The sequence below is a fragment of the Macaca nemestrina genome, chromosome 5 (genome assembly GCF_043159975.1).
Source record: "Macaca nemestrina isolate mMacNem1 chromosome 5, mMacNem.hap1, whole genome shotgun sequence".
Classification (NCBI taxonomy): Eukaryota; Metazoa; Chordata; class Mammalia; order Primates; family Cercopithecidae; genus Macaca; species Macaca nemestrina.
Window position 1 is genome coordinate 35,893,865 of NC_092129.1, and position 23,872 is coordinate 35,917,736.

General features: G+C 37.2%; 1 protein-coding gene across 7 annotated transcripts in view; it reads left to right on the forward strand.

Annotated features, from left to right (window-relative positions):
• The window catches only part of LOC105465606 (A-kinase anchoring protein 7), a 158,090-nt gene that overhangs the window by 63,444 nt on the left and 70,774 nt on the right, over positions 1-23,872 (forward strand). For 6 of the 7 annotated variants that reach the window (XR_977639.3, XM_011714136.3, XM_011714135.3 and 3 more), the window contains exon 6: positions 15,246-15,358. Coding sequence is in view for 5 of the 7 variants with exons in the window: in XM_011714136.3 (XP_011712438.2) it covers positions 15,246-15,358 (113 nt within the window). In the remaining 2 variants the exon portion in view is untranslated. Of the gene's footprint in view, positions 1-15,245; positions 15,359-16,107; positions 16,271-23,872 lie in introns of all 7 variants that reach the window. The other variant, XR_011623360.1, reaches the window with a different exon arrangement.

The following is a 23,872-nucleotide window of genomic DNA, read 5'->3' on the forward strand; positions in this document are numbered from 1 at the left end:
TGAGGGTTTATTTTTGAGCTTTCTATTCTGTTTCATTAGTCTATATATTTGTCTTTATGCATATATCACACTGTCTTGATTACTATAGATTTGTAATAACTTTTGAAATCAGAAGTGTAAAATCTCTGACTTTGATCTTTATCAAGATCGTTTTGCTATTCAGAGATCCTTGAGGTTCAATATGAATTTTAGGATGGATTTTTAAAATTTCTGCAGAAAATACCATTGGGATTTTGATAGGGTTACATTAAATCATTAGATTGCTTTGAGCAGTATTGGCATTTTAACAATATGTAGTCCTTCAGTTCATTAAAACAGGCAGGATGTCTTTTCATTTATTTGTATTTTCTTTAATTTCTTTTAGCAATGTTTTGTAGTTTTCAGAATATGCATCTTTCACCTCCTTGGTTAAGTTTATTCCTAAGTATTTTATAATTTTTCTATTCCTAATTATTTTATAATTTTATTTATAATGTTGATGCAATTGTTTTCTTAATTTCCTTTCATATCATATCACTGACCTTTCATAGAGACTTATTTCAAGTGTCACTTTTAAAATAAAGGACTTTTCTTTTTCTCCAGATTAGAAATGATCATTTTATTATCTTCTCCCCTAAATTTCTACTGTAGAAACTATAACAACTTAGCGTAATTGTTTAGAAATCTAACTTTCCCAACCAGAATTGAAAGCTCTTCGAAGGAATCTTTCATCTTTCTGTCCTCAACTCCTGCGACGTTATAGAGATTCAATAAATATATTTTAATAGATAAAGCAATGAAAAAAAGTGTGATGCACACATAAAAGTCTAATTGAAAGAACATTTAACCTTAGGTAGTCTCTCTTCCCTCATTTACATTCGTGTCTAAATCTTTGCATGATAATTAAACCCAGTTCTGGTGTTCTAGAATCCCCTAAGGATGATGTACCAAAACTCTCTCTGGCAATTCACTTGGATTTGCTGGTGGTTAGGATAAGAAGGTACCCGAGAGACAATTTATTATGGCCTCGTCACTTTTACTGTCAGGGTAAGTGATGTGTCCAGGAGCACACGCTAAGTTATGGGAGAACTGGGTTGGAGTTAGAAGGCTCAGTCTGGTTCTCTTTCTCAACTGCAGTGGAATGAGTAGAATTCCTCTGGCATCAAGATGTATTTTAAAGATGTGTTTTTAAGAATGACACTTAAAAATTCTACTTGTCAGTTTTACACAGTAATCAACTAGAAATCTCTATCTAAGATGAGGACTATAAAATTTTTAAATTGAAGTTGGTTTCAACATTATGTCAGCCTTTTTATTGAAACATATAGTTCAAGTGACTTGCTAAGACTATCTGAAATGAAACTGTTTAAGCAGTATGTGGATACAGGAATGCTTTAAATGTTAATAGTAATACTATAGAAACAACAAAAACAGCTTTATGGCTTTTATTTCTTTAAAGTTTTAGGTGATGAGAAGTGATTCTAAAGTTTCATTGAGATTTTTCATATTATATGTGACACAGTTTCAGTGTAACTTACAATAGTAGTAGAAAGTATCTTATAATTGGAAAACATGGAAAACACTCATTGCTTGCTATTGTTTAATTACACATTAGGTTTTTTTTTGTTGTTGTTGTTTTGTTTTTTAAGACTGTGTCTCACTCTGTCACCCAGGCTGGAGTACAGTGGTGCCATCACAGCTCACTGCAGCCTTGACCTCCCAGGGCTTAGGTGATCCTCCCATTTCATCCTGCTGGGTAGCTGGGATTACAGGCATGTGCCATCACACCTGGCTGATTTTGTTTGTTTGTTTGTTTGTTGGTAGAGACAGGGTTTCACCATGTTGCCCAGGCTGGTCTCAAATTCCTGGGCTCAGGCAATTCTCCCTCCTTGGCCTCCCAGAGTACTGGTATTATAGGCATGAGCCACCTCACCTGGCCACAAATCAAAAACTGAGCATGCTATTTTTGTTATATCCACATATTGAAATAATATATAGAGATACTTGACTTATGGTGCAGTTATATCCTAATAAACCTATTGTAACTTGAAAATTAATTGAATACATTTAACCTACCTGAAAATATAGTTTAGTCTAGCCTACCTTAAATGTGTCCACAACACTTAACATTAACTTACAGCTGGGCAAAATCATCTGGCAACACAACACACTGTAGAGTGTTGGTTGTTACCCTTGTGATCATGTGACTGAGCGGGAGCAGCTGACTGCTGCTTTCCGGCATCAAGAGAAAATATCATACTGCATATTGCTATCCTGGGAAAAGACCAAAAATCAGAATTTCCAAGTAGAGTTTCTACTGAATGCATGTTGCTCTTGTGCAATTGTAAAATCAAAAAATCATAAATTGAAGCTTTGTAGTTTGAGATTATCTGTATAAGTTTAGTAATATTATTGAACTTCATTCCTTTAGCATTCTAGACTATTCTTATTAATAAACCTCTTTGTGATTATTCTCAAATTGGAGATCATGTGATCATAAGCATCCTTAACAATATTAGAAAAAGGGAGAAAATAGCAAAAGCTTGGAAAGAAGGGGGAAATATTTATCTTGCAAAAAGGGTATATAAGTAGAAACATGATTTTGTTAAAATTGATCTGTTACAGTTTACTTTGAGACAACTTTTAGCAACTTCTTTGCACTTTAAGATTATTATGTAAATTTATTGCTGCTACATATTTTAAAGAATTTACCTAAAGAAAATCTCCTATATAAAAAAAAGTAAAGCCTAAAAAACAGATAAAGCTGTATTCGTTAGGGTTACAAATGCATTCTTTCTCTATTAAATTATTTATTTCAGTATTCTTTTATATAGCAAAGTGTCCTTGTATGTAAATATATTTTTAAGCAATTGTTCTTCAGACAATTTTCATCTTTAGTTATAAGTTATATTGTTTAGGAAGCACCCTTACCTGACTTTTTGAAGGATATCTGACGTATGTGCTTTGTGATTTTTGGTTTAGTGCTTGAAGGAATGCCTGTGGTACTGGGAGGAAATAAGCAATCTTAATTATTCATAAGCTTCTCTTCCAGGACTTCCAACTTCTGTATAAGTTGTTAATAGATGAAAAATGACATGTAGGTTTCACATTAGTAAAAACTTTTCTCATTCCAAATATGATATTGCTGTAACCATTACCTAATACTCTAAGCAATAGATGATACTACTGTTAGGAATATAAAATCAGTATTAAGAAGTACTTTTCAAAAAGAAGGCATTTTCTTTTTTCCACTTCTGTGTACCTATAGACTATATTGAAAAAGCACATTAATAAAAATCAAAAGTTCTTTATGACAAATATTATTTAAAACAGTATTGTGAATAAATATCATAAGAGACTTCAGACCCAGTGAATAATGAGAGCTGTTGGGTCAAAATCTGAAGTAACTGAAATCAGTAAATTGAAAAATGTTGACTGGGTGCAGTGGCTCATGACTGTAATCCCAGCACTTTGGTTGGGAAGCTAAGGCGGGCAGATCACTTGAGGCCAGGAGTTCGAGATCAGACTGGCCAACATGACAAAATCCCCATATCTTCTAAAAATACAAAAATTAGCCAGACGTGGTGGTGCGTGCCTGTAATCCCAGCTACTCAGGTGGCTGAGACACGAGTATTGCTTGAACCTAGGAGGTGGTGGAGGTTGCAGTGAACTGAGATTGTACCACTGCAATACAGCCTGGGTGACGGAGCGAGATTCTGTCTTGAAAAAGAAAAAAAAAGGAAAAAAAGAGAAAAATGTTGTTTTCTTTAGACTCAGTTAAGATTGTTATAGCAAATAAGATAATAAATAAACATTAGGTAGTAAAGAACAGTACAAATGCCCACTATTTTAATTTTCTGTTAACAAAAGTCCATTTCTTATATCCGTCAAATTTTTTGATAAATTCAAAAATTCAAATTTGACTTTTTGATGTTGATTGGGAAGTCCGTCTTTTTATTGTGCTGAAATCTGTCCCATGAGACTATAACCTCCCAGGAGACAAAAATAAATTAGAGTCTCTTGTGTGCAGCCTTCAGCAGTACTGTGCTTGGCACTTACAGGGAGTGCTCAGTAAGTAACTGAATAAATGAATTTGTGCTTCCACACCTTTATGCTATTTGTTTTCTGGGTTGATACAAACATGTTGCTAAACTGCTATTGGAAGCTCTTATATGAGATAATTCTTCAAATATTTGAAGACTTGGAAATTATGCTCTAAACAGTGAAATCTTAGGAACACAGTAAATTAGTCCATCATGACATATGTAAAACCGCAAGACATCGCTAATATCTGACTGTTTTTGACCCATAAAAGTGACAGTTTTGTATGATTCAGACTAATATTTCAACATGAAGTTCTTTTAAAACAGTTGTGAATATGCCCAAATAGAGAGGGCCAAAGTTGGGTTATGACAGGGTAGTTGAGCAAAGATAGGTTTTTGTAATTTATATGAACTCTAAGTCGATAAGTTAATTACAGTGATACAGTGATAATAGGAATACATTCTCACTGTTTCATAACATGCTTATGCTGGACTTGTCTTTCTTTTTTTGGCTACCCAGCATCTAAATTTTTTATACTCATCTCTCGTGTTAGTTACATTTTCATAGACTCCCTTGCTGCTAGGGAAGGAAAATATGATCTTGGTCTGATGCAGACTTTGAATCAGAAGCTAGCAACTTGAAGAAGAAAAGGACCACGTAGAATTCATCCTTGGGATAGGTGTGTCATCAGTGATAGCTACTACCAGTCCAAGGCCAGTGGGAGCAGTTTTGACCCTTTGTGTGCTGTCTGTGGTTTGGCACCTGATGCTCGCTGGAAGAGGGGGTGTTGGTACTGGACCTGGGCTCCACCAGAACTTTGAGCATCTCCTATTTCCTTGGCTTCATGGCCTTTCAGCCTAGTCCTCTGGTCCTCGTGGTGTTCTTTTTTTTTTTTGAGACTGGGTCTTACTCTGTCACCCAGCTTAGCCTCCCAAGTAGCTGGGACTACAGGTACACCCCACCACACCTGGCTAATTGTTTGTATTTTTGGTAGAGATGGGGTTTCACCATGTTGTGTGGGCTGGTCTTGAACTCCTGAGCTCAGGCAGTTTACCCACCATGGCCTCCCAAAGTGCTGGGAGTATAGGATTGAGCCACCACACTCGGCCCTCCCGGTGTTCTTATATGAATTCTTTTCCTCCTCAACTCAGCCAAAGTTGCCATCTGTTGTTTGCAACTGAGAACCAGTGTTTTCTAGGCATTTTAATGGTCTATTGCTTAACCTTCTTTATTACCATAGAATAGAGACAAAAAGCCATTTGAGGGCAGTGACTACCAGCACAGGGTTTTTAGAATATGCCCCAAATTTATATACCATGATTGAAATGTCACATTTAGCACATTAATTAGTGTTCAGTAAAAAGTAAAATAATAAATTAAAAAAAGAAAGTAACAGTAAAAGTAAAATAACAGTAAGATTTTTCGAAGATGTGGTGAAATACTGTTTTGAGTTATTCACTGAGTTTCTCTCCTTGTGTTTCTTGTATCCCTTGTTCTCTGCCTGCCTCCTCCTGGGCAGTGAGTGACACTCATGTTTCAGAAGAGTAGGAATACAGCAGCAAAAGTAGAGGAAAGGCGGGGTTTCAAAAACAAAGCATAATGATATACTTTTTTCCTGTCCTGGTACTAGAAAAGATACTCTGGGTTGGGTGAAGAAGAGTTAGAGGCCGCTTGGCAAGAGTGTGTGTTCTTGCCCAATCTGTCATCCCATGAGTGAAACAACAGAAATCCACATACGTCTGAAAGCAGGAGTGATCTCTGCTCCATCCCTGAGAAGTCTGCACACAGTCAGCAAAGCCAGAATTCCCTGTGCTCCCAGAGTATATTGGAGGTGACAGAAGAGAAGATGGTTTCATGTGCCAGGTGGCCCCATGGTGTTCAGACCTGTTTGGACCCTTTCCACCTTGGTCTAGGACACTCAGCTGTTTCTGTGTGCTCAAGAGGAGCAGGAAGGCAGTAAAGAGCCTCAGGCAGCCCCTGTGAGTTCCGGCTTGCTCTGGTGTGGTATGGCAAGCTATAGGATGAAATCTTGTGTATTTGGGAGGGCACCAAAGTTGCAGAGAATCCTTATGTATGGGAATGAGGGAGAATCCAGTTGCAGAAATCAAGCATAGTGCATGTCTTAGGAAATGCCAAATAGTGACGCAAGTGCTGCCCACCTCTCTTCCCCCAATCTAAAACACTGTGACACTCCATTAGCTACCTTCTTCAACAAAGATACAGTCCCAGGGAGCACTAAGAATTTTCAAAAGGTCTAATTTTTTTCCTCCAGGAAGAAATAGATATTCTAGTTGAAATATAGATGAGTAGCCAGGTGTGGTGACGTATGCATGCAGTCCCAGCTACTTGGAGGCTGAGGCAGGAGGATCACTTGAGCCCGGGAGTTGGAGACCAGCATTGGCAACACTGTGAGACCCCATCTTAAAAAACAAACAAATAGGCTGGGCGCGGTGGCTCACACCTGTAATCTCAACACTTTGGGAAGCTGAGGCAGATCGTGAGGTCAAGAGATCAAGACCATCCTGACCAACATGGTGAAACTCTGTCTCTACTAAAAATACAAAAATTAGCTGGGCGTGGTGGTGTGTGCCTGTAATCCCAGCTGCTCGGGAGGCTGAGGAAGAAGAATTGCTTCAACCCAGGAGGCGGAGGTTGCAGTGAGCCAAGATCACACCACTGCACTCCAGTCTGGCAACAGAGTGAGACTCTGTCTCAAAAAAAACAAAACAAATTATAGATGACTAAATAAAGTTACCTTCACAGATAAGTTTCATTACCCTAAAACCTTTAAAATTGCCAATCATACTTAGAATAAAATCCAAAGATTTTAGCAGGTCCCTGCCTGCTTCTCTAAATGTATTTCCTGTCACTTCCCCATATCCCCACTCTGCCCTAGTCACCCTGTCTTTTATATTGTGTTTCAGATCTACTCAATATTCTTTCACCTTAGAAGTTGTTCTTCTGCTGCAAGTACTCTTCCCCTAGATACACACATGGTTCTCTTCTCAATTTCACTCAGGTGTCTGCTGAAATGCCATATATTCAGGGCTGGATTCCCAGACCACCTTATATAAAATGGGAACCTTATTTCTTCCACATAACTCTCTATGCTCTTACCTGCTTTTGTTTTCTTTATTTCACTTAACAGAACCTGACCTTCATTTATGTATTAGTTTGTGGCACCCAACAAATATGGAAGGCACACAGGGCAGGATGTTTGTCTTGCACACTGCTGTATATTCAGCATCTAGAACAGTACCTGGTATATATTAGGCCCTCAATAAATATTTGCTGAATTAATGAACGATTAAACTTGTGTTTGTCGATTGGAATTCATGTACAATGTATGGTTCTTAAAGTAACTCACCACTTTTAGCGTTTGTTTGAAAATGTTTCATAGAAGGGAGAAAGAAGATTTTAGATTCTTTTTTAAAATTTTTGTGGGTACATAGTAGGTGTATATGTTTATGGGGTACATGAAATACTTTGGTATAGGCATGCAGTGCATAATAATCACATCAAGGTAAACGGAATATCCATCCTCTCAAGCATTTATCCTTTGTGTTAAAAATAATCCCACACTGTAAACTAGTATAATCACTATGGAGAACAGTATGGAGGTTCCTTAAAGAACTAAAAGTAGAACTACCATTTGATTCAGCAATCCCACTACTAGGTATGGACCCAAAGGAAAATAAGTCATATGAAAAAGACACTTGCACATGCATATTTATAGCAGCACAATTCACAATTGCAAAAATATGGAACCAGCCTAAATGCCTATCAACCAACGAATGGATAAAGAAAATGTGGTATATTGACGCCATGGAATACTACTCAGCCATAAAAAGGAACAAAACAATGGTATTTGCAACAGCCTGGTTGGAGCTGAGACTATTGTTCTAAGTGAAGTAACTCAGGAATGGAAAATCAAACATTTTATGTTCTCACTTATAAGTGGGAGCCAAGCTATGAGGAAGCAAAGGCGTAAGAATGATATAATGGACTTGGGGGGAGGGGTGCTAGGAGGGTGAGGGATAAAAGACTATCTATTGAGTACAGTGTGCATTGCTCAAGTGATGAGTGCACTAGAATCTAGGAAATCACCACTAAAGAACTTTTCCATGCAACCAAACACCACCTGTTCCCCCAAAACTAGTGAAATAAAAATAAAAAACCAATCCCATTATACCCTTGTAGTTATTTTAAAATGTGTAATTAAATTATTATTGACTGTAGTCACCATTTTGTACTATCAAATACTGGGTCTTATTCTTTCAATTTTTTTTAGTGCCCATTAACCACCCTACTTCTTTCATATCCCCCTACTACCCTTCCTAGATTCTGGTAACCATCTTTCTATGCTCTATCTCCATGAGTTAAATTGTTTTAATTTTTAGCTTCCACAAGTAAGTGAGAACATGTGAAGCTTGTCTTTCTTTGCCTGGCTTATTTCACTGAATATAATGACCTCCAGTACCACCTGTATTGTTGCAAATGACAGGGTCTCATTCTTTTTTATGGCTGAATAGCACCCCAGTATATATATGTACCACATTTTCTTTATCCATTCATCTGTTGATGGACAGACATTTAGGTTCCTTCTAAATGTTGGCTGTTGTGAACAGTGCTGCAACAAACATGGGAGTGCAGATATCTCTTTGATATGGTGATTTCCTTTCTTTTGAGTATATACCCAGCAGTGGGATTGCTGGATTGTATAGTACCTGTATTATTAGTGTTTTGGGGGACCTTCAAACTGTTCTCCATAGTGGTTGTACTATTTTACATTCCCACCAACAGCATACAAGAGTTCCCCTTTCTCCACTTCCTCGCCAGCATTTGTTATTGCCTGTCTTTTGGGTAAAAGCCATTTTAACTGAGGTGAGATGACATTTCATTGTAGTTTTGATATGCATTTCTCTTATGATCAGTGATGTTGAGCACCTTTTCATATGCCTGTGTGCCATTTGTGTGTCTTTTTTTGAGAAATGTCTGTTCAGATCTTTCATGATTTTTAAATTGAATTATTAGATTTTTTTTCCGATATAGTTGTTTGAGCTCCTTATAATTCTGGTTATTAATCACTTGTCAGATGGGTAGTTTGCAAATTTTCTCTCCTTCTGTAGGTTGTCTCTGTTGATTGTTTCCTTTGCTATGCAGAAGCCTCTTTTTTTTTTTTGATTTGGGAATAGTCTCACTGTGTTGCGCAGGCTGGAGTGCAGCAGTGTGATCTCAGCTCACTGCAACCTCCGCCTCCCAGGCTCAAGTGATCCTTCTAGGTAGCTGGGACTACAGGTGCTCACCACCATGCCTGGCTAATTTTTATATCTTTTTGTAGAGACGGGGTCTAGCCATGTTGCCTAGGCTGGTCTCAAACTCCTGAGCTCAAGCAGTTTGCCCACCTTGGCCTCCCAAAGTGCTGGGATTACAGATGTGAGCCACCATGCCCAGCCAGAAGCTTTTAAGTTTGATGTGATGTCATTTATTTATTTTTGCTTCTGTTCCCTGTGCTTCTGAGGTATTACTCAAGAAATCTTTGCCCAGACCAATGTCCTGGAGAGTTTCTCAACTGTTTTCTTGTAGTAGTTTCATAGTTTGAGGTCTAGATTTAAGTCTTTAATCCATTTTGATTTGATTTTTGTATATGGTGAGAGACAGGTGTCTAGTTTCATTCTTCTGCATGTGGATATCCAATTTTCCCAGCACCATTTATTGAAGAAGCTGTCTTTTCCCCATTGTATGCTCTTGGCACCTTTGTTGAAAATTAATTCACCGTAGATGTATGGATTTGTTTCTGGGTTCTCTATTCTGCTCCATTGATCTGTATGTCTGTTTGTATGCCAGTGCCATGCTGTTTGTTACTCTGTAGTATAATTTGAACTTAAGTAATATGATTCCTCCAGTTTTGTTCTCTTCTCTCAGGATAATTTTGGCTGTTCTGGGTCTTTTGTGGTTCCATGTGAATTTTAGGATTGTTTTTTCTATTTCTGTGAAGAATGTCGTTGGAATTTTGATAGGGATTGCATGGAATCTGTAGATTGCTTTGGGTAGTATGGACATTTTAACAACATTGATTCTTCCAATCCATGGACATGGAATATCTTTCCATTTTTTTGGTGCTGTCTTCAATTTATCCAATCAGTGTTTTATAGATTTCATTGTAGAAATTTTTGCTTCTTTGGTTAATTCCTAGGTGTTTAATTTTTTTGTGTGTGTGGCTATTGTAAATAGGATTACTTTTTGGATTTCTTTTTCAGATTGTTCACTATTGTCATATAGAAACGCTACTGATTTTTGTATGTTGATTTTGTATCCTGCAACTTTACTGAATTTTTTTCACCAGTTCTAATAGTTTTTGGTGGAGTCTTTGGGTTTTTAAAAAATGTAAGATCATATCATCTGCAAACAAGGATAATTTGACTTCTTCTTTTTCAATTTGGATGCCCTTTATTTCTTTTGTCTGATTGCTCTAGCTAGGACTTCTATTATGTCGAATAACAGTGGTGAAAGTGGGTATCCTTGTCGTGTTCCAGATGTTAGAGGAAAGGCTTTCAGTTTTTCCTTATTCAGTATGATATTAGATGTGGATCTATTGTATATAGCTTTTATTATGTTGAAGTATGTTCCTTCTATACACAGTTTTTTGAGTTTTTTAATGAAGGGATGTTGAATTTTATCAGATGCTTTTTCAGAATCAATTGAAATGGTCATATGATTTTTGTCCTTCATTCTGTTGATATATCACATTGATTTATTTGCATATATGGAATCATCCTTGCATCCCTGGAATAAATCTCATTTGGTCATGATAAATGATCTTTTAAATGTGTTGTTGAATTCAGTGATTTTTGCATCAATGTTTATCAGACATATTGGCCTGTAGTTTTCTTTATTTGATGTATCTTTGTCTGGTTTTGATATTAGGGTAATGCTGGCCTTGTAGAATGAGTTTGGAAGTATTCCCTCCTCCTCTATTTTTTGGAGTAGTTTGAGTAGGATTGGTATTAGTTCTTCTATAAATGTTCGGTAGAATTCAGCAGTGAAGACCTCAGGTCCCAAGCTTTTCATTGCTGGGAGATGTTTTATTATGACGTTTATCTCATTTGTTATTGGTCTGTTCAGGTTTTGGATTTCTTCATGGTTCAGTCTTCATAGATTGTATGCGTCTAGGAATTTATTTGTGTCCTCTAGATTTTCCAATTTATTGGCATATAGTTGCTCATAGCAGCCACTAATGATCCTTTGAATTTCTGTGGTATCAGTTGTAATGTCTCATTTATCAGCTCTTATTTTATATATTTGGGTCTTCTATCTTTGTTCTTAGTCTGGATAAAGGTTTGTCAATTTTGCTTATCTTTAAAAAAAACCAGCTTTTCATTTTGTGATTTTTTTTTGTATTTTGTTTCAGTTTCATTTATTTCTGCTCTGATATTTATTATCTCTTCTACTAATTTTGGGTTGGATTTGCTCTTGCTTTTTAGTTCTTATGTTAGGGTAAAAGATTGTTTTCCTTCAGCATCTTAAATATATCATGATATTCTCTCCTAGTCTATAACGTTTCCCCTGAAAAATCTGCCGCCAGACATATTGGAGCTCCAGTGTATGTTATTTGCTTCTTTTTTCTTGCTGCTTTTAGGATCCTTTCTTTATTCTTGACCTTTGGGCGTTTGATTATTAAATGCCTTTAGGTAGTCTTCTTTGAATTAAATCTGCGTGGTGTTCTATAACCTTCTTGTACTTGAATATTGACGTCTTTCTCCAGGTTTGGGAAATTCTCTTATATTATCCCTTTGAATAAACTTTCTACCCCTACCTCTTTCTCTACTACTTTTTAAAGTCAATAACTCTGAGATTTGTCCCTTTGAGACTGTTTTCTAGGTCTTGTAGGTGGGCTTCATTATTTTATATTCTTTTTTCTTTTGTCTCCTCTGACTGTGTATTTTCAAACAGCCCGTCTTCAAGCTCACTAATTCTTTCTTCTGCCTGTTTGGCGCTGTTATTAAGAGATTCTAATGCATTCTTCAGCATGTCAGTTGCTTTTGTTTTTTTTTTTTTGAGACAGTGTCACTCTGTTGCCCAGGCTGGAGTGCAATGGTGCGATCTCAGCTCACTGCAACCTCTGCCTCCCAGGTTTAAGCGATTTACTCAGCCTCCTGAGTAACTGAGATTACAGGCGTGCCACCATGCCCGGCTAATTTTTGCATTTTTAATAGAGACAGGGTTTCACCATGTTGGCCAGGCTGGTCTCGAACTCCTGACCTTAGGTGATCTGCCTGCCTCGGCCTCCCAAAGTGTTGGGATTACAGGCATGAGACATCGTGCTCAGCCTGCATTTTTCAACTCTAGAATTTCTGCTTGATTCTTTTTAATTATTTCAAAGAGTAATTGTTAAATTTATCTGATAAAATTCTGAGTTCTTCCTACGTTCCGGTCTTCTTGTCTTTAGAATTGGCTTAATAGTATTAGCCCTACTTGTTTTTGGATAAAAAGACCACATGAAAATTTATTTACCGTTGATCTTTGAAAAGTATGAATTTTTCACATACATGCCAAATGATTCTATCCTCTTCTTTTTGCATTCTAGTTTGATGCTTGTGAAATCATAGCAGTTATATTGTTAATGTATAGTGCATTTGTTACTGTGCTTACTTTATGTTTTAATTTTTTTATTCAAAAGTAATATATGCTCATTTTAACAATTCAATCCATATATATGTATTATATTTATAAATCTGGTCTCCTGTGCCTCTATTTAATCTCAACCCACATCCCAAGGTATTCTATACTATTTTTCCATGTTAGTGAAAACATATAGATAATCTATTTTCTTTACTTCTCTCTTTTATGTTCCAGAGAATCATGTTATAGATGTAATAACCATGTAAGTTCTCTCTTTTTGCTTAATGAATCATGGCCACTTCTCCTGTCTATGTGTGTAATTCTAATTAATTCCTTTTATTATCTTCATGGTGGCCATATGGTAATTTATCAACCGTTTATTTATTGATGAAGGTTGTTTCCAGTTTGTGCGAATTCAGATAATGTTTTAATAAGTGTCTTTTCATAGAATTTTGTATACTGATGCTTTTATTTCTTTGTATTTTCCTAGAATTGGAATTGCTGGCTCAAAATGCTTGTTTAGCCTAAATTTTAATAGTTGCTACTCAGATTACTTTCCATTGTAGTTGTGGCAGTTTTCATTCTGCAACACCATTATTTATTCATTTATTTTCTCTAACTCCATTTCTTTCCCCCTTGTTCAGGAACTTCAGTTACAGACATATTAGACAACTTGAAGTTGCCCCACAGCTCACTGATATTCTATTCTCTGTTCTTTTTTCTTTATATTTTCTTTTTCTTAGTGTGTTTTATTTTGGGTTCTATTGCATTGTTTTCAAATTTACCAGTATTTTGCTCTGCCGTGTCTCACCTGTTATTTTCATCCAGTTAATTTTTCTCAGACATTGCAGTTTCCATCTCTATATAAATTTGATTTGGATTTGGATTTAATAGTTTCCGTGTCTCTGCTTGTTAGGGTGATCAGACCCAACACCAGGCTGTGGGGGCTACGAAGTCCAGCGGAGTGAAAGGAAAAGACAAGTTAAGAGAGAAAGTAGGACTGGGGGCCAGTGCCAGTATGGAGGACGCGAAGGCCCCGAGTTCTGGGATCCCATGCTATTTATTGGTGATCAAACAAAGAAACAGGTGGTGAGGATATGGGGGTTGAAAGGAAGCGGTGTATCAAGCAAATGAGTTACAGCTGTGATGGTTTAGCATTTTCTTTGAAACATATGACTACTTCAGATAATGGGAGTGCTAGAAGCAAGGAGCCAGCAAGTCTAGACATATTCCAAAGGCCACGAGGGGTTTTAGACCCTGGACCCCGGATATGTTCCAACACTCTTTTACATTATGTCAGACATGCAAGCCCTGCCTCAGCTTCTCTCCCAACACTCAGCTTTTCTCCCAACATCTACTTGACTTTTTGAACATAAGACATACAGTTACAATAACTATTTTGATGTCCTATCTACTAATTCTAACCTCGATGTCAGTTCTGAGTCACTTTTGATTAATTGATTTATCTTTTCAAAAATGAGGGCCATATTGACCAGTTAGTTTGCACACCTGGTAGTTTTTGATTAGATGCCAGGCATTGTGAAGTTTCCCTTGTTGGGTGCTGAATTGTTGTGTATTTCTATAAATATCCTTCGGCATTGTTCTGGTACACAATTAAGTTACCTGGAAATCAGTTTTTTGTTTGTTTGTTTGTTTGTTTTGGGTCTTGTTTCTAAGATTTCCTAGGTGGTACTAGAAGAGTACCAGTCCAGAGTTAATTATTCCCCACTACTGAGGCAAGACTGTTCTTTCTACCTGATGTCTCATGAATCTTGGGGTTTTCCAGACTGGCTAATGGAACAGACAGTATTCCTGGGCTCCGTCTGGGTTTCTCCTCCTCATACAAAGCCTTGGATATAAGCTGGGGCAATCAAAGGGCTCACCTTTTCTTGTTAGAGTACTGGACACTCTCCCCTTTAATCCTTTTGAATGTGTTTTTCCCCAGCCTCAGGTAGTTTCCTTGCACACATGCACTGATCAGGACTCAGTCAGATATTCTAGGGGAACGCTTTGAAGAGCTCTGGAATTTTCTTGGTACAGGTCTCTCTTCTCAAGTATTCTGTCCCTTTCAGCTCCTTTCCCTCAACCCAGGGAATGGCTGGACTCTATCTGTTTCACCTCCTTACACAAGACCTTGGACATTCAAGGATATAAGCTGGAACAATCAAAGGGCTTGCCTTGTTTGTTTCTCATTGCTCAGGGAAGGTTTCTGCTACTTCATCTTGGAAGCAGAAGTTTTAGATATTAAGGGTTTCAGATAAGCTAGTCCTTTTTTATACTCAGGGAAACCACTGGAATGCTCAGTGAAAATCAGCACCGTGTCAGCCCAACAGTTGTTGTATTTGTTAGATATCCCTTTCAAATTATTGCTTTTGTGTGCTTTACCACAGGTGTGAAATCACTGGACATTTAACTGTCAAATAGTATTTGTTATACATATTGCAGATTTTTTCTTTCTTTTAAAGAAAATATCTGAAACAGGTGTATAAAGTAATCTTCGCCGTAAAATAGTGATTGTTTGAACTGGTATTTTTTTGCAATTAAAGACAACTGTGAACAGACTGTAGTAGCATTTCTTTGTTTCTCTTTATTTTCTTCAGAGACTGCAAATAGGACATTTCAAGAAAAAGGCATCCTGGCAGGAGACAGCAGAAGTTTTAAGCCTCATTTGACCTTCATGAAGTTGTCAAAATCACCATGGCTCCGTAAGAATGTAAGTGCATGTTCTTATCGCAAGCCTGTTTTACCAGGCCACGCCAGCCATAAGCATGGTCTGGAGCACAAGTGACACTGCCGCGGTCTCACACTACTCTTGCTTCTGGGATTCCAAGTCAGGTTGGTTCCAATTCCCAGAGATGCTGAGGATGTTCCTGGCCTTCCAAGGAGGCTATTTCAGCTTTGCCTTCCTTTGCCATGATGGCTGTTCTTGCATTCTCTGGCCATCATTTATTTCTGCCACTGTTGCCTCATCTGCTTCATTCCCTGAAGAGCCTCGAGGTGGTGCCAGAGTTCAGTTTTGCTGCTATCCTTGCTTGTGGTTATTTGCATCCTGTTGCTATCAAAGCTTCCTCTGCTGGCCTGTGTACGCTGGTGCTGCTCACCGCAACTGGGTAAGCTTTTTTACCCCTCTTCCTGTCGCTCTTCAAGGTTTCCAAAAGACCATCTTTCAGCGGTTGCCTCAATTAAGGCCTTGGAACCAGGTGTATCGGGAACTGGGCATGAGGGTAACTGAGGGACCTCCTTTCCTGGAGGTACTTAAAAGTACTTCTCCCTAAGGATGGTCAACAGTGGCACAATCCAAGTGACAAGTCTTTTGACTTCCCCTGTCTCAGGGTGACTTACTGCCTTTATAGGCCACTCCTTCTTCCCTCAGAAGTCAGAGCAACTTTTGACTTCTGTCTAGGTTCATGAGCATTTCTCCTAAAATCCTAAGGCCACCCTTCATTTTGTTTCCTATTTCAGCCTAGGGGGTTCCTCATGCAAATTCAGACATCTGATGGCCTGCTCTCATATACCAGAGTTTTGGAGATGGGCATGCAGATTAATATCCGCTCCCTGCTCTCCATGACCCTTTGCTGCAGTTAAGACTGATTTGCAGCTCTAGCAATGAAGGCCATGTATAGTAGTAAGTAGAATTTTTTTTTTTCTAAATTTGTCACATTTTGTATTTAATGTCTCTGTCCTCAGAAAAGTCTTTTGGGTCCTTTAAATCATGGGTTTGGGTGACTCACCATCCTGTAGTTAAGAGTTTTCTACAGACTATTGCTGAAAATCTCAAAAAGATATTTTGCATGTTTTTTTGGATTACATTGCCACAAATTTAGTAGTATCCGTATTAGGTATCATTCCAGAGTATATGAGGTGAAAATAATTGGTGTAAATGATAGATTTTGAAATCTGGGATGATAACAATTTACAAAACTTGTAGACTGACAGTTTGATTCTTTACTGGTTATCTTTCTTGTTTTGCTTTCAAATGGATTGTCCTCTTCCAAGTGGTTTCAAACTTAATCACAGAATGACAATCAGTGGTGAAGGTAATATCTCCATTTCAAAATGTTTCTTTATCTTTATAATATTAACTTTGAAATGAGAGCACCCAAGGACATTTATTCAAAAAATGCTTAACTATATATGTCAACATTTCAAACTGCATTTAAATGATTTATTGGCAGTTAATTTCTCAGAATCAATCTTACCCTATAGAAAAGTGATATGAAACTTGGAATGGTTGTGATGTGACTGAGATCACAGTCTTACCAGTTACAGAGCCCTGTCTCTGTACCTGAGAAACCCATCCCATCTCATTCTGTCTCACATTCTTCCCTCCCACTGGCCAGCTCCAGTTCATATAGAGTCATTTCTATGTGTAAGGAGCTCCCTGTTCCAAATCATATTAATTAAGTAAATACATATTGAGTGCCTACTATGTGCCAGACACTGGGTGCTGGGCACAGAATGGTGATCAAAATAGAAACAGTCACTGCTTGCATGGTACATAAAATCTAAGGTTGCATTTTATTTAGATCAGAATGCTTAATATTTAGAAAATAAATTGTGATCTTATCATTTTCAGGAAGTCAAATAATAATTTTTTATTTTAATTTATGGAATGAGTCTATTCCCATCACTATTATAATGGTCAGTGTTCCTGAAAGTTTAAGGAAGTAGATCTTAGATATGGGGATTCTCATGTCAGCGGGGGTACTTGTTGAAGTTTCAGATTTCCACCCACTACCCTTAGATTTAGAGATGGACCTAGGACCTAAGCTTTTGATGTTCAGTAAATGCCACATATGGTTCTGATACAGATGATCTGCAGAGGAATATACTTGAGACCTGCAGGCTTAAATTAATACCCAACAGTTTCTTGTGCAGCATATCTACTGTAAAGGTTAAAACCAGTATGAAAAGCTGGCATATATACAAAAGGATTTCATTTATTTACTTTATTATAATTCGTGGTTTGGTATGTAGATTGTTTGAAAATATATGGTTCCTTAGTCTCATTCTTAACGTTTTTACATTTCCGGCTATCTATTTTCCTCTCTCGGCACTAATTTTCTTCTAGATTTTTGTTCTGAATCCATCCATTGATCTAATGATCACAAGCAAGTGACCATTAAATAAAGATGACCGTGGAATGTATTGCTGGCTTTCCATGTTATTTAGATTGATAGTGAAATAAAAGAAGGGAGTGGCAAAATAGTTTTTTTTTTTTTTCTCCACTTGCATGTTAGGAGATTGGACTCATTTCACGTATGTTATTTTTTATTTAAAATGTTACTTTAATTATAAAATTATTAGCTGAATATATACTTACTGTAAACAATTAAAATACATACAGACCTATAGAGTGAAAGGTACAGTTTCTCCCTCATTACCATCCTGCAACCCACTTCCTTCCAACAGAATGTCTCTCTCTCTAGGTAACCACTGCCAGTAGATCCTTCCAGACCTTTTTCTATGCACTGCAAATACATATGGACATACATACACGCGTATAGTTTCTTTAAAACAGAAATAAAACTCTCAATATTATTTTGATTTATCATAATTTAAACATTCTTCCCTTGATGAATAATTAGGTTGATTTCCATTTCTTTGGTACCACAAACAATGCTGTTATGAACTTCCTTGTTCGCTTTTCTTTGGGTGGATATGCCAGTATTTCAAAGAACCAATTCTTTGAAGTGAAATTCTAAGGGCAAAGGGTATTGGACATTATAAACTTTCAGAAACACCTCAAATTGCCTTGTCAAGCAGTAGTGGCAGTTTATACTCCCAACCATGGTGTATGAGAAGAGCATGTGTTAGGATAAACTTGTGGTAGAAAGACTATCAGAGGTCATATAAAATTGATATGGCCCTTTGAGCTATGAATTATGCAACTGACATTAAAAAATGTTAAAAATCTCGTTTTATTTAAGATGTCCTACCTGCTGATATTATTCTAAAGAAATAATTTAAAAAGTGAAGTTCTTTATGCATAAAGATGTTTACTGAAATATTATCAATAATAGGGAAATAATAGAAATAACTCCCACAGCAATAGGGAAAGGTTTAAGTCAATTATGGTAAACCATATAAATGATATAAGTAGCTATTGAAATAAATATAAGGATTCTATAACAGCATGCAAAGGTAAATAAAATACTATACTGTTTATGTAGTATATAAAATCTATACTGTAGAATGTATAGTATAATTAAAATTGTATAAAATGGTTTTCTTGGGTTTGCCTTGCCAACACCTTAATGTGTTTCAATGCATTTTAGAGGTAAAAAGTGGCTTCCCACAACTGCTCTCTTAGCCCATGATTTTTCTGGTAGGTAAGTGAATAGAACTGACCTTAATATCACTCAGAATATAGTTAGTCTCCCTTGACATGCTAAGGATTCCCATTTTGGTTTGCTGGGGTTCTGAGGAATGGTGGGACCTTGTGAGTAGAGTGTAATAAGAAGTGGTGATGAGCAAAGTTAGGTGCCCCATGGCAATCCAGGAGTGTGGGGTAGCCACCGGATTCAGGAAACCTGAAGATTTTCCATTGTCATAGGAGTGTTCCTTCAGTTTCTGGTATGCAGGGGTGGTGTATAGTGAGACTGTCTGGAAAAGAGCTAAATGATACCTCCTGTTAAGGTGCTCTGTTTTAAAGACTGATTCAAGGTGGTGTCCTCCTTATATTTCAATTTGACCTGCTAGAGGGTAGTCTGGAAATGATTTTGTGTATGATACTGATGCACTCCTAAAGTACTGGTGCTACTGTTGTCAGGGTAGACGTGATGATTGTTGGTAAAAAGGGGTGTGCTGTGTAGAGGAATGCTCCGGATTATTATAGGAAAATTCTGAGATAATAAGATAGCTGGTCCATTCATTATTGTTTATAGGAGGTGTAATGTGATATTCTATAGTGATAACCCAATTGAGATTTTTTAAAATCATCTGTCATTGTCATTTAAAAAATAACCTGAAAAGCTATTATCCATGTCAACTTAAAAAATTAGATTTAAGTCAGAGCTATAATCAGTCTGTTTATGAAGGTAAAACATCTCATTGACATTAAAGATGTGGACAGATGGCTGGTGCAGGGGATGAGTGTTCACCCCCTGGGAGGTCGTACAGATCTAGTGTGAGGATTTCCCAGTGGTAAGTGTTTGGTGCAGAAGTCCCTAGATTTCCTGGGTCCTGTCCTCTGGTAGGCACCTGTTGGCAGGTAATTGCATGTAGTAGCAGTAACCAAAAGCCCAGTGGGAATCTAAACATTCAATATATTGTGTTCAAAATTTTGAAAATACAGAAACTCTCTCTCAAATGTCCTGATGTGAAACTTCTTCTGTGACAGCATGGTATTCTGGTTCCCAAGTTAGAGAGCTGAGTTGAGGCTAAGGACAGATTCTGTGAAACATAAGGCTTTTCTCGGCGATTATATATCTTTCTAACACCAGGAGACATTTAGTCAATGTGTCAGCTTTGCATATTCTTAGTTTCATGAAATTGTAGTGGATATGTTGCATAATATCAAAAGAAATCATTATCATTGTATTTTGTAATTTTTTCATTGAATGAAGCCTCAGAAAATCGTATTAAATTACTGTCTCTGAAATAGTAACTAAAGTTCAGGTTATTTGTAGTTTTTTTCAGAATTTAGTTGACATAGCCAGTCTACTAACTTGTTCAGCTTCATGCTTTTTATAGTGTATCTTTTTGGACTTATTTTTCTTATTGAATGAACTTGAGTTTCAGTGATTTCAATGTTGCAAATCTTGGTTGGTTAGAAATATGTGCTAACACTTGGTGGCAGAAGAAGACAGGTTTCAAATCAAACAAACATCTTAATGCAGATCTCAAAAAATAAATGTGATAGCATCCTCAAAAAATAAATGTGATCTCCTAATGTATAGGTCAGTTGTTTTTAATCACAAATTATTTTCTGGGCTTCTTAGATACCTTCCCTGATTTATAACTCTTTCAAATTACTACTGTAGCTCTTAAACTGACAAGGATATGTTTTATGAACATGACACCTCTTTGCAGCAGTGTTTTTTTTTTTTTTTTTTTTTTTTACAGAGTCAGAAAATGAGAGTACTTTAGAATGAAAAAAATGATCTTTGAAAATTGTTAGTGACTTTCACTTAGACTGGTTTGTTTTGAGGGCAGAATTCAATATGCAAAAAGTAAGGGCTGAAGGGTGATCATTGGACCTGGTGAAGATGATGTTGAGGGGAGTGGAGAAGAGGATATAGGACAGTTATTGGTAGGAATGGAAACAGAGAGCATATGGATGAAAATTTTGTTCTGATGCTACCATTAAGAGGAGATTCCAGTTCCTGAATTGTTTGGTGATTGAATATACGGAACCAAAATTGTAATGAAAAGTTTCTATATTAGGTTGGCTGAACTCAGCCTTACTCTGCATCCTTCCCTAACTGTGAGCCCTGATGTCATCTTTCTTCACTCAGTACTGTTACTTACTTCTATCTCTATCTATCTATCTATCTATCTATCTATCTATCTATCTATCTATCTATCGCTGCATATTTTTTCAGGATTTTAACTGGGCCTGGTATAATTTGACTGCCACTCACTTTTGGGGGTCTGCATGACAGTGAGCTTTTATAAACCATTTTAAAACACAGGAGCATGAAGACTATTCCTTCTTAAAGGAATCCCTGTAGTAAATTTAAAGGAGCATGAGCTTTCCTGTTTTAGCCCTGTTATTTAGTCCTGGAAGAATCACCTAACCTCTCTCGATCTCTGTTGACTTGTACAAGAAGGACTCTTGACACCTGTGCTATCCTGAAATGTCTATAAAATAAACACTTTGACCAAATTGGTTAATTTGGCTTCACACAGATATATATATGTTTAACCTCATATTGGCTTTCTTGTCTGCGTGGAAGGAGAAAGACAGAGAGAAGAAAGGTCTTCAAGTACTGATAGGAAGATAGTGGCAATTTAGATCCGAGTCTTTCCACTTGTCCTCCTAGAAGCCAGATGGAGCAACAAGGACAATGGGAAAAACACTCTACACATCTTTTTTTTTCCTAAAGAACTGGGATCTCACTTGGTTACCCAGGCCTAGAGTTCATGGCATGATCATAGCTCATCACAGCCTCCAAATCCTGGGCTCAAATGATCCTCCTGCCTCAGCCTCCTGAGTAGCTGGGACTACAAGTGTGCACACCATGCCTGGCTAATTAAAAAAAAATTTTTTTTTTTTCTAGATACGGGGTGTTGCTATGTTGCCCAGGCTGGTCTTGAACTCCTGGCCTTAAACAATCCTCACACTTTGGCCTCCCAAAGTGTTGGGATTACTGGGATTACCAATTTGAGCCGCTGCACCCAGCCACATACTATATCTTTAGTGAAACTGAGAGGTAGAGAAATCCTGTCAATACCAAATTATGTGTAAGGGCTAGTGGTAGAGGCCCTCCTGACCTGGGAGACAGACTAGGCAAGCTTTCACAGGGCTCTACATTTTAAAGAATCCTCCTTCATTCTAACAAATAAGAGGCACAGAGAAGCCCGAAGACTACCCGGCCACTTCCTTCCTTCATCCCTCAAAGAGGGCATTTGTAGATGCCCTGGATATTCAGTGAACCTTGATTATTCCAGACAAAAAAATATCTTTGGTGCAAAATAAATCAGATTGGTTCTGTAAACTATTTTTGAATCTCCCTGTGTCAAATGGCTTAATTACTCACAGTTTTTAGTTGTTTTTGAGTCACTTTTCATATTTCCAAGTGCATTAAACAGCAAATCTCTTTGTTTTAATGGCTTTTTAATACCAAAAATTCAGTGAATTCTCAGGAGATAGAATTGTAATTTCTTCTGAGATACTCTAGATTACATTAGTCAACCCTGTCATCTACTGTGTGTTAAAGAGCACTATTTATAACAAGTGCTTTCACTTGTGTTTCTAATGTCTTTTTCAACTTTATGCTGTTGTATTATCTATTTCTGTACATTGAAAAAAAAAACAAGTTTACAATTGTTTAACAGTTGGAAATGATGTTTACAAAGGTAAACCTGCTTAACATTCATTTGGAATCTTTCAGTACTTTATATGTCTTTAAAAATTGAGAAAGAGTAAACAGAGTGCTAAATTATTTTATGGGAAATTCTAGAAATTGACTGAAGTCAGGATTACAAATGATTCCTGGTTGCTCTTGATTCTGTTAGAGATTTTGACAACTTTGAAAACCCTAGAAGAAATAACTGGTGAACCTAATGTTAAATCTTCAAAGTGGAATGGAGATTTGAAGCAAGTATCTTCAATAGCATTTTCCGAGATTTTTCTTTCTGAACATCTCTCAGGGTTTTATGTGAGGCAGGGCGGGATCTGTGATCCAATGAATGTTAGCAATAATGGGTTAAGTAAAGTTAATCTAACTCTTTATGTCAGAACTTCTTAGGTTGTCTGAAATGCAAATGCTTATTGTGAATCTCAAGAGCTTACAACAACAGAGATTCTTTTTTTTTTTTTTTGCCCATGTTCATGGATCCTCTGGCTCTGCTCAACACTCTCTTTACTCAGTACCGTGACTGGACAGCCTCCATCTAGGACTTTTCTGCTCTTCTGGCAGAAGGAAAGAGAGTTGGTGAACATGCTGATTCTTAAAGCTTTTGCTAAGAAGTGACACACGTAATTTCTGATCATATTTTATTGGCCAAAGCAAGTCACATGGTCCCTTCTGAGTGTAACATAGCAGGACATATAATTATATAATTTGCTTCCAGGAAGGGACACCACAGGAGGGGCAGTAAATATTTTGAACGGTCATATAGTTCACTCAGCGTTGTTTCCCAACCAAATGCATTTGACCAGCAAGTCCTTTTTCCACAGACTGTTTTGTAGCCCTAGTATTTGGCAGAATAGGTTTAGGAAATGCTGATTTGATAAATCTGGCTTAAGTGATTTTTTTTTTTTGTCGTTAAACACATAGATTCTGTGTACACATTTATTTTCTAGCAGTTGCATCTACAGATAAGCTTCTGTTTTTTATTTTATTTATTTATTTATTTATTTATTTATTTATTTATTTGGAGACAAGTCTTGCTCTGACTCCCAGGATGGAGTGCAGTGGCGCGATCTCGGCTCTGGGGTTCACAACATTCTCCTGGGTTCACGACATTCTCCTGCCTCAGCTTCCCGAGTAGCAGGGACTACAGGAGCCCACCACCATGCCCGGCTAATTTTTTGTGTTTTTAATAGAGATGGGGTTTC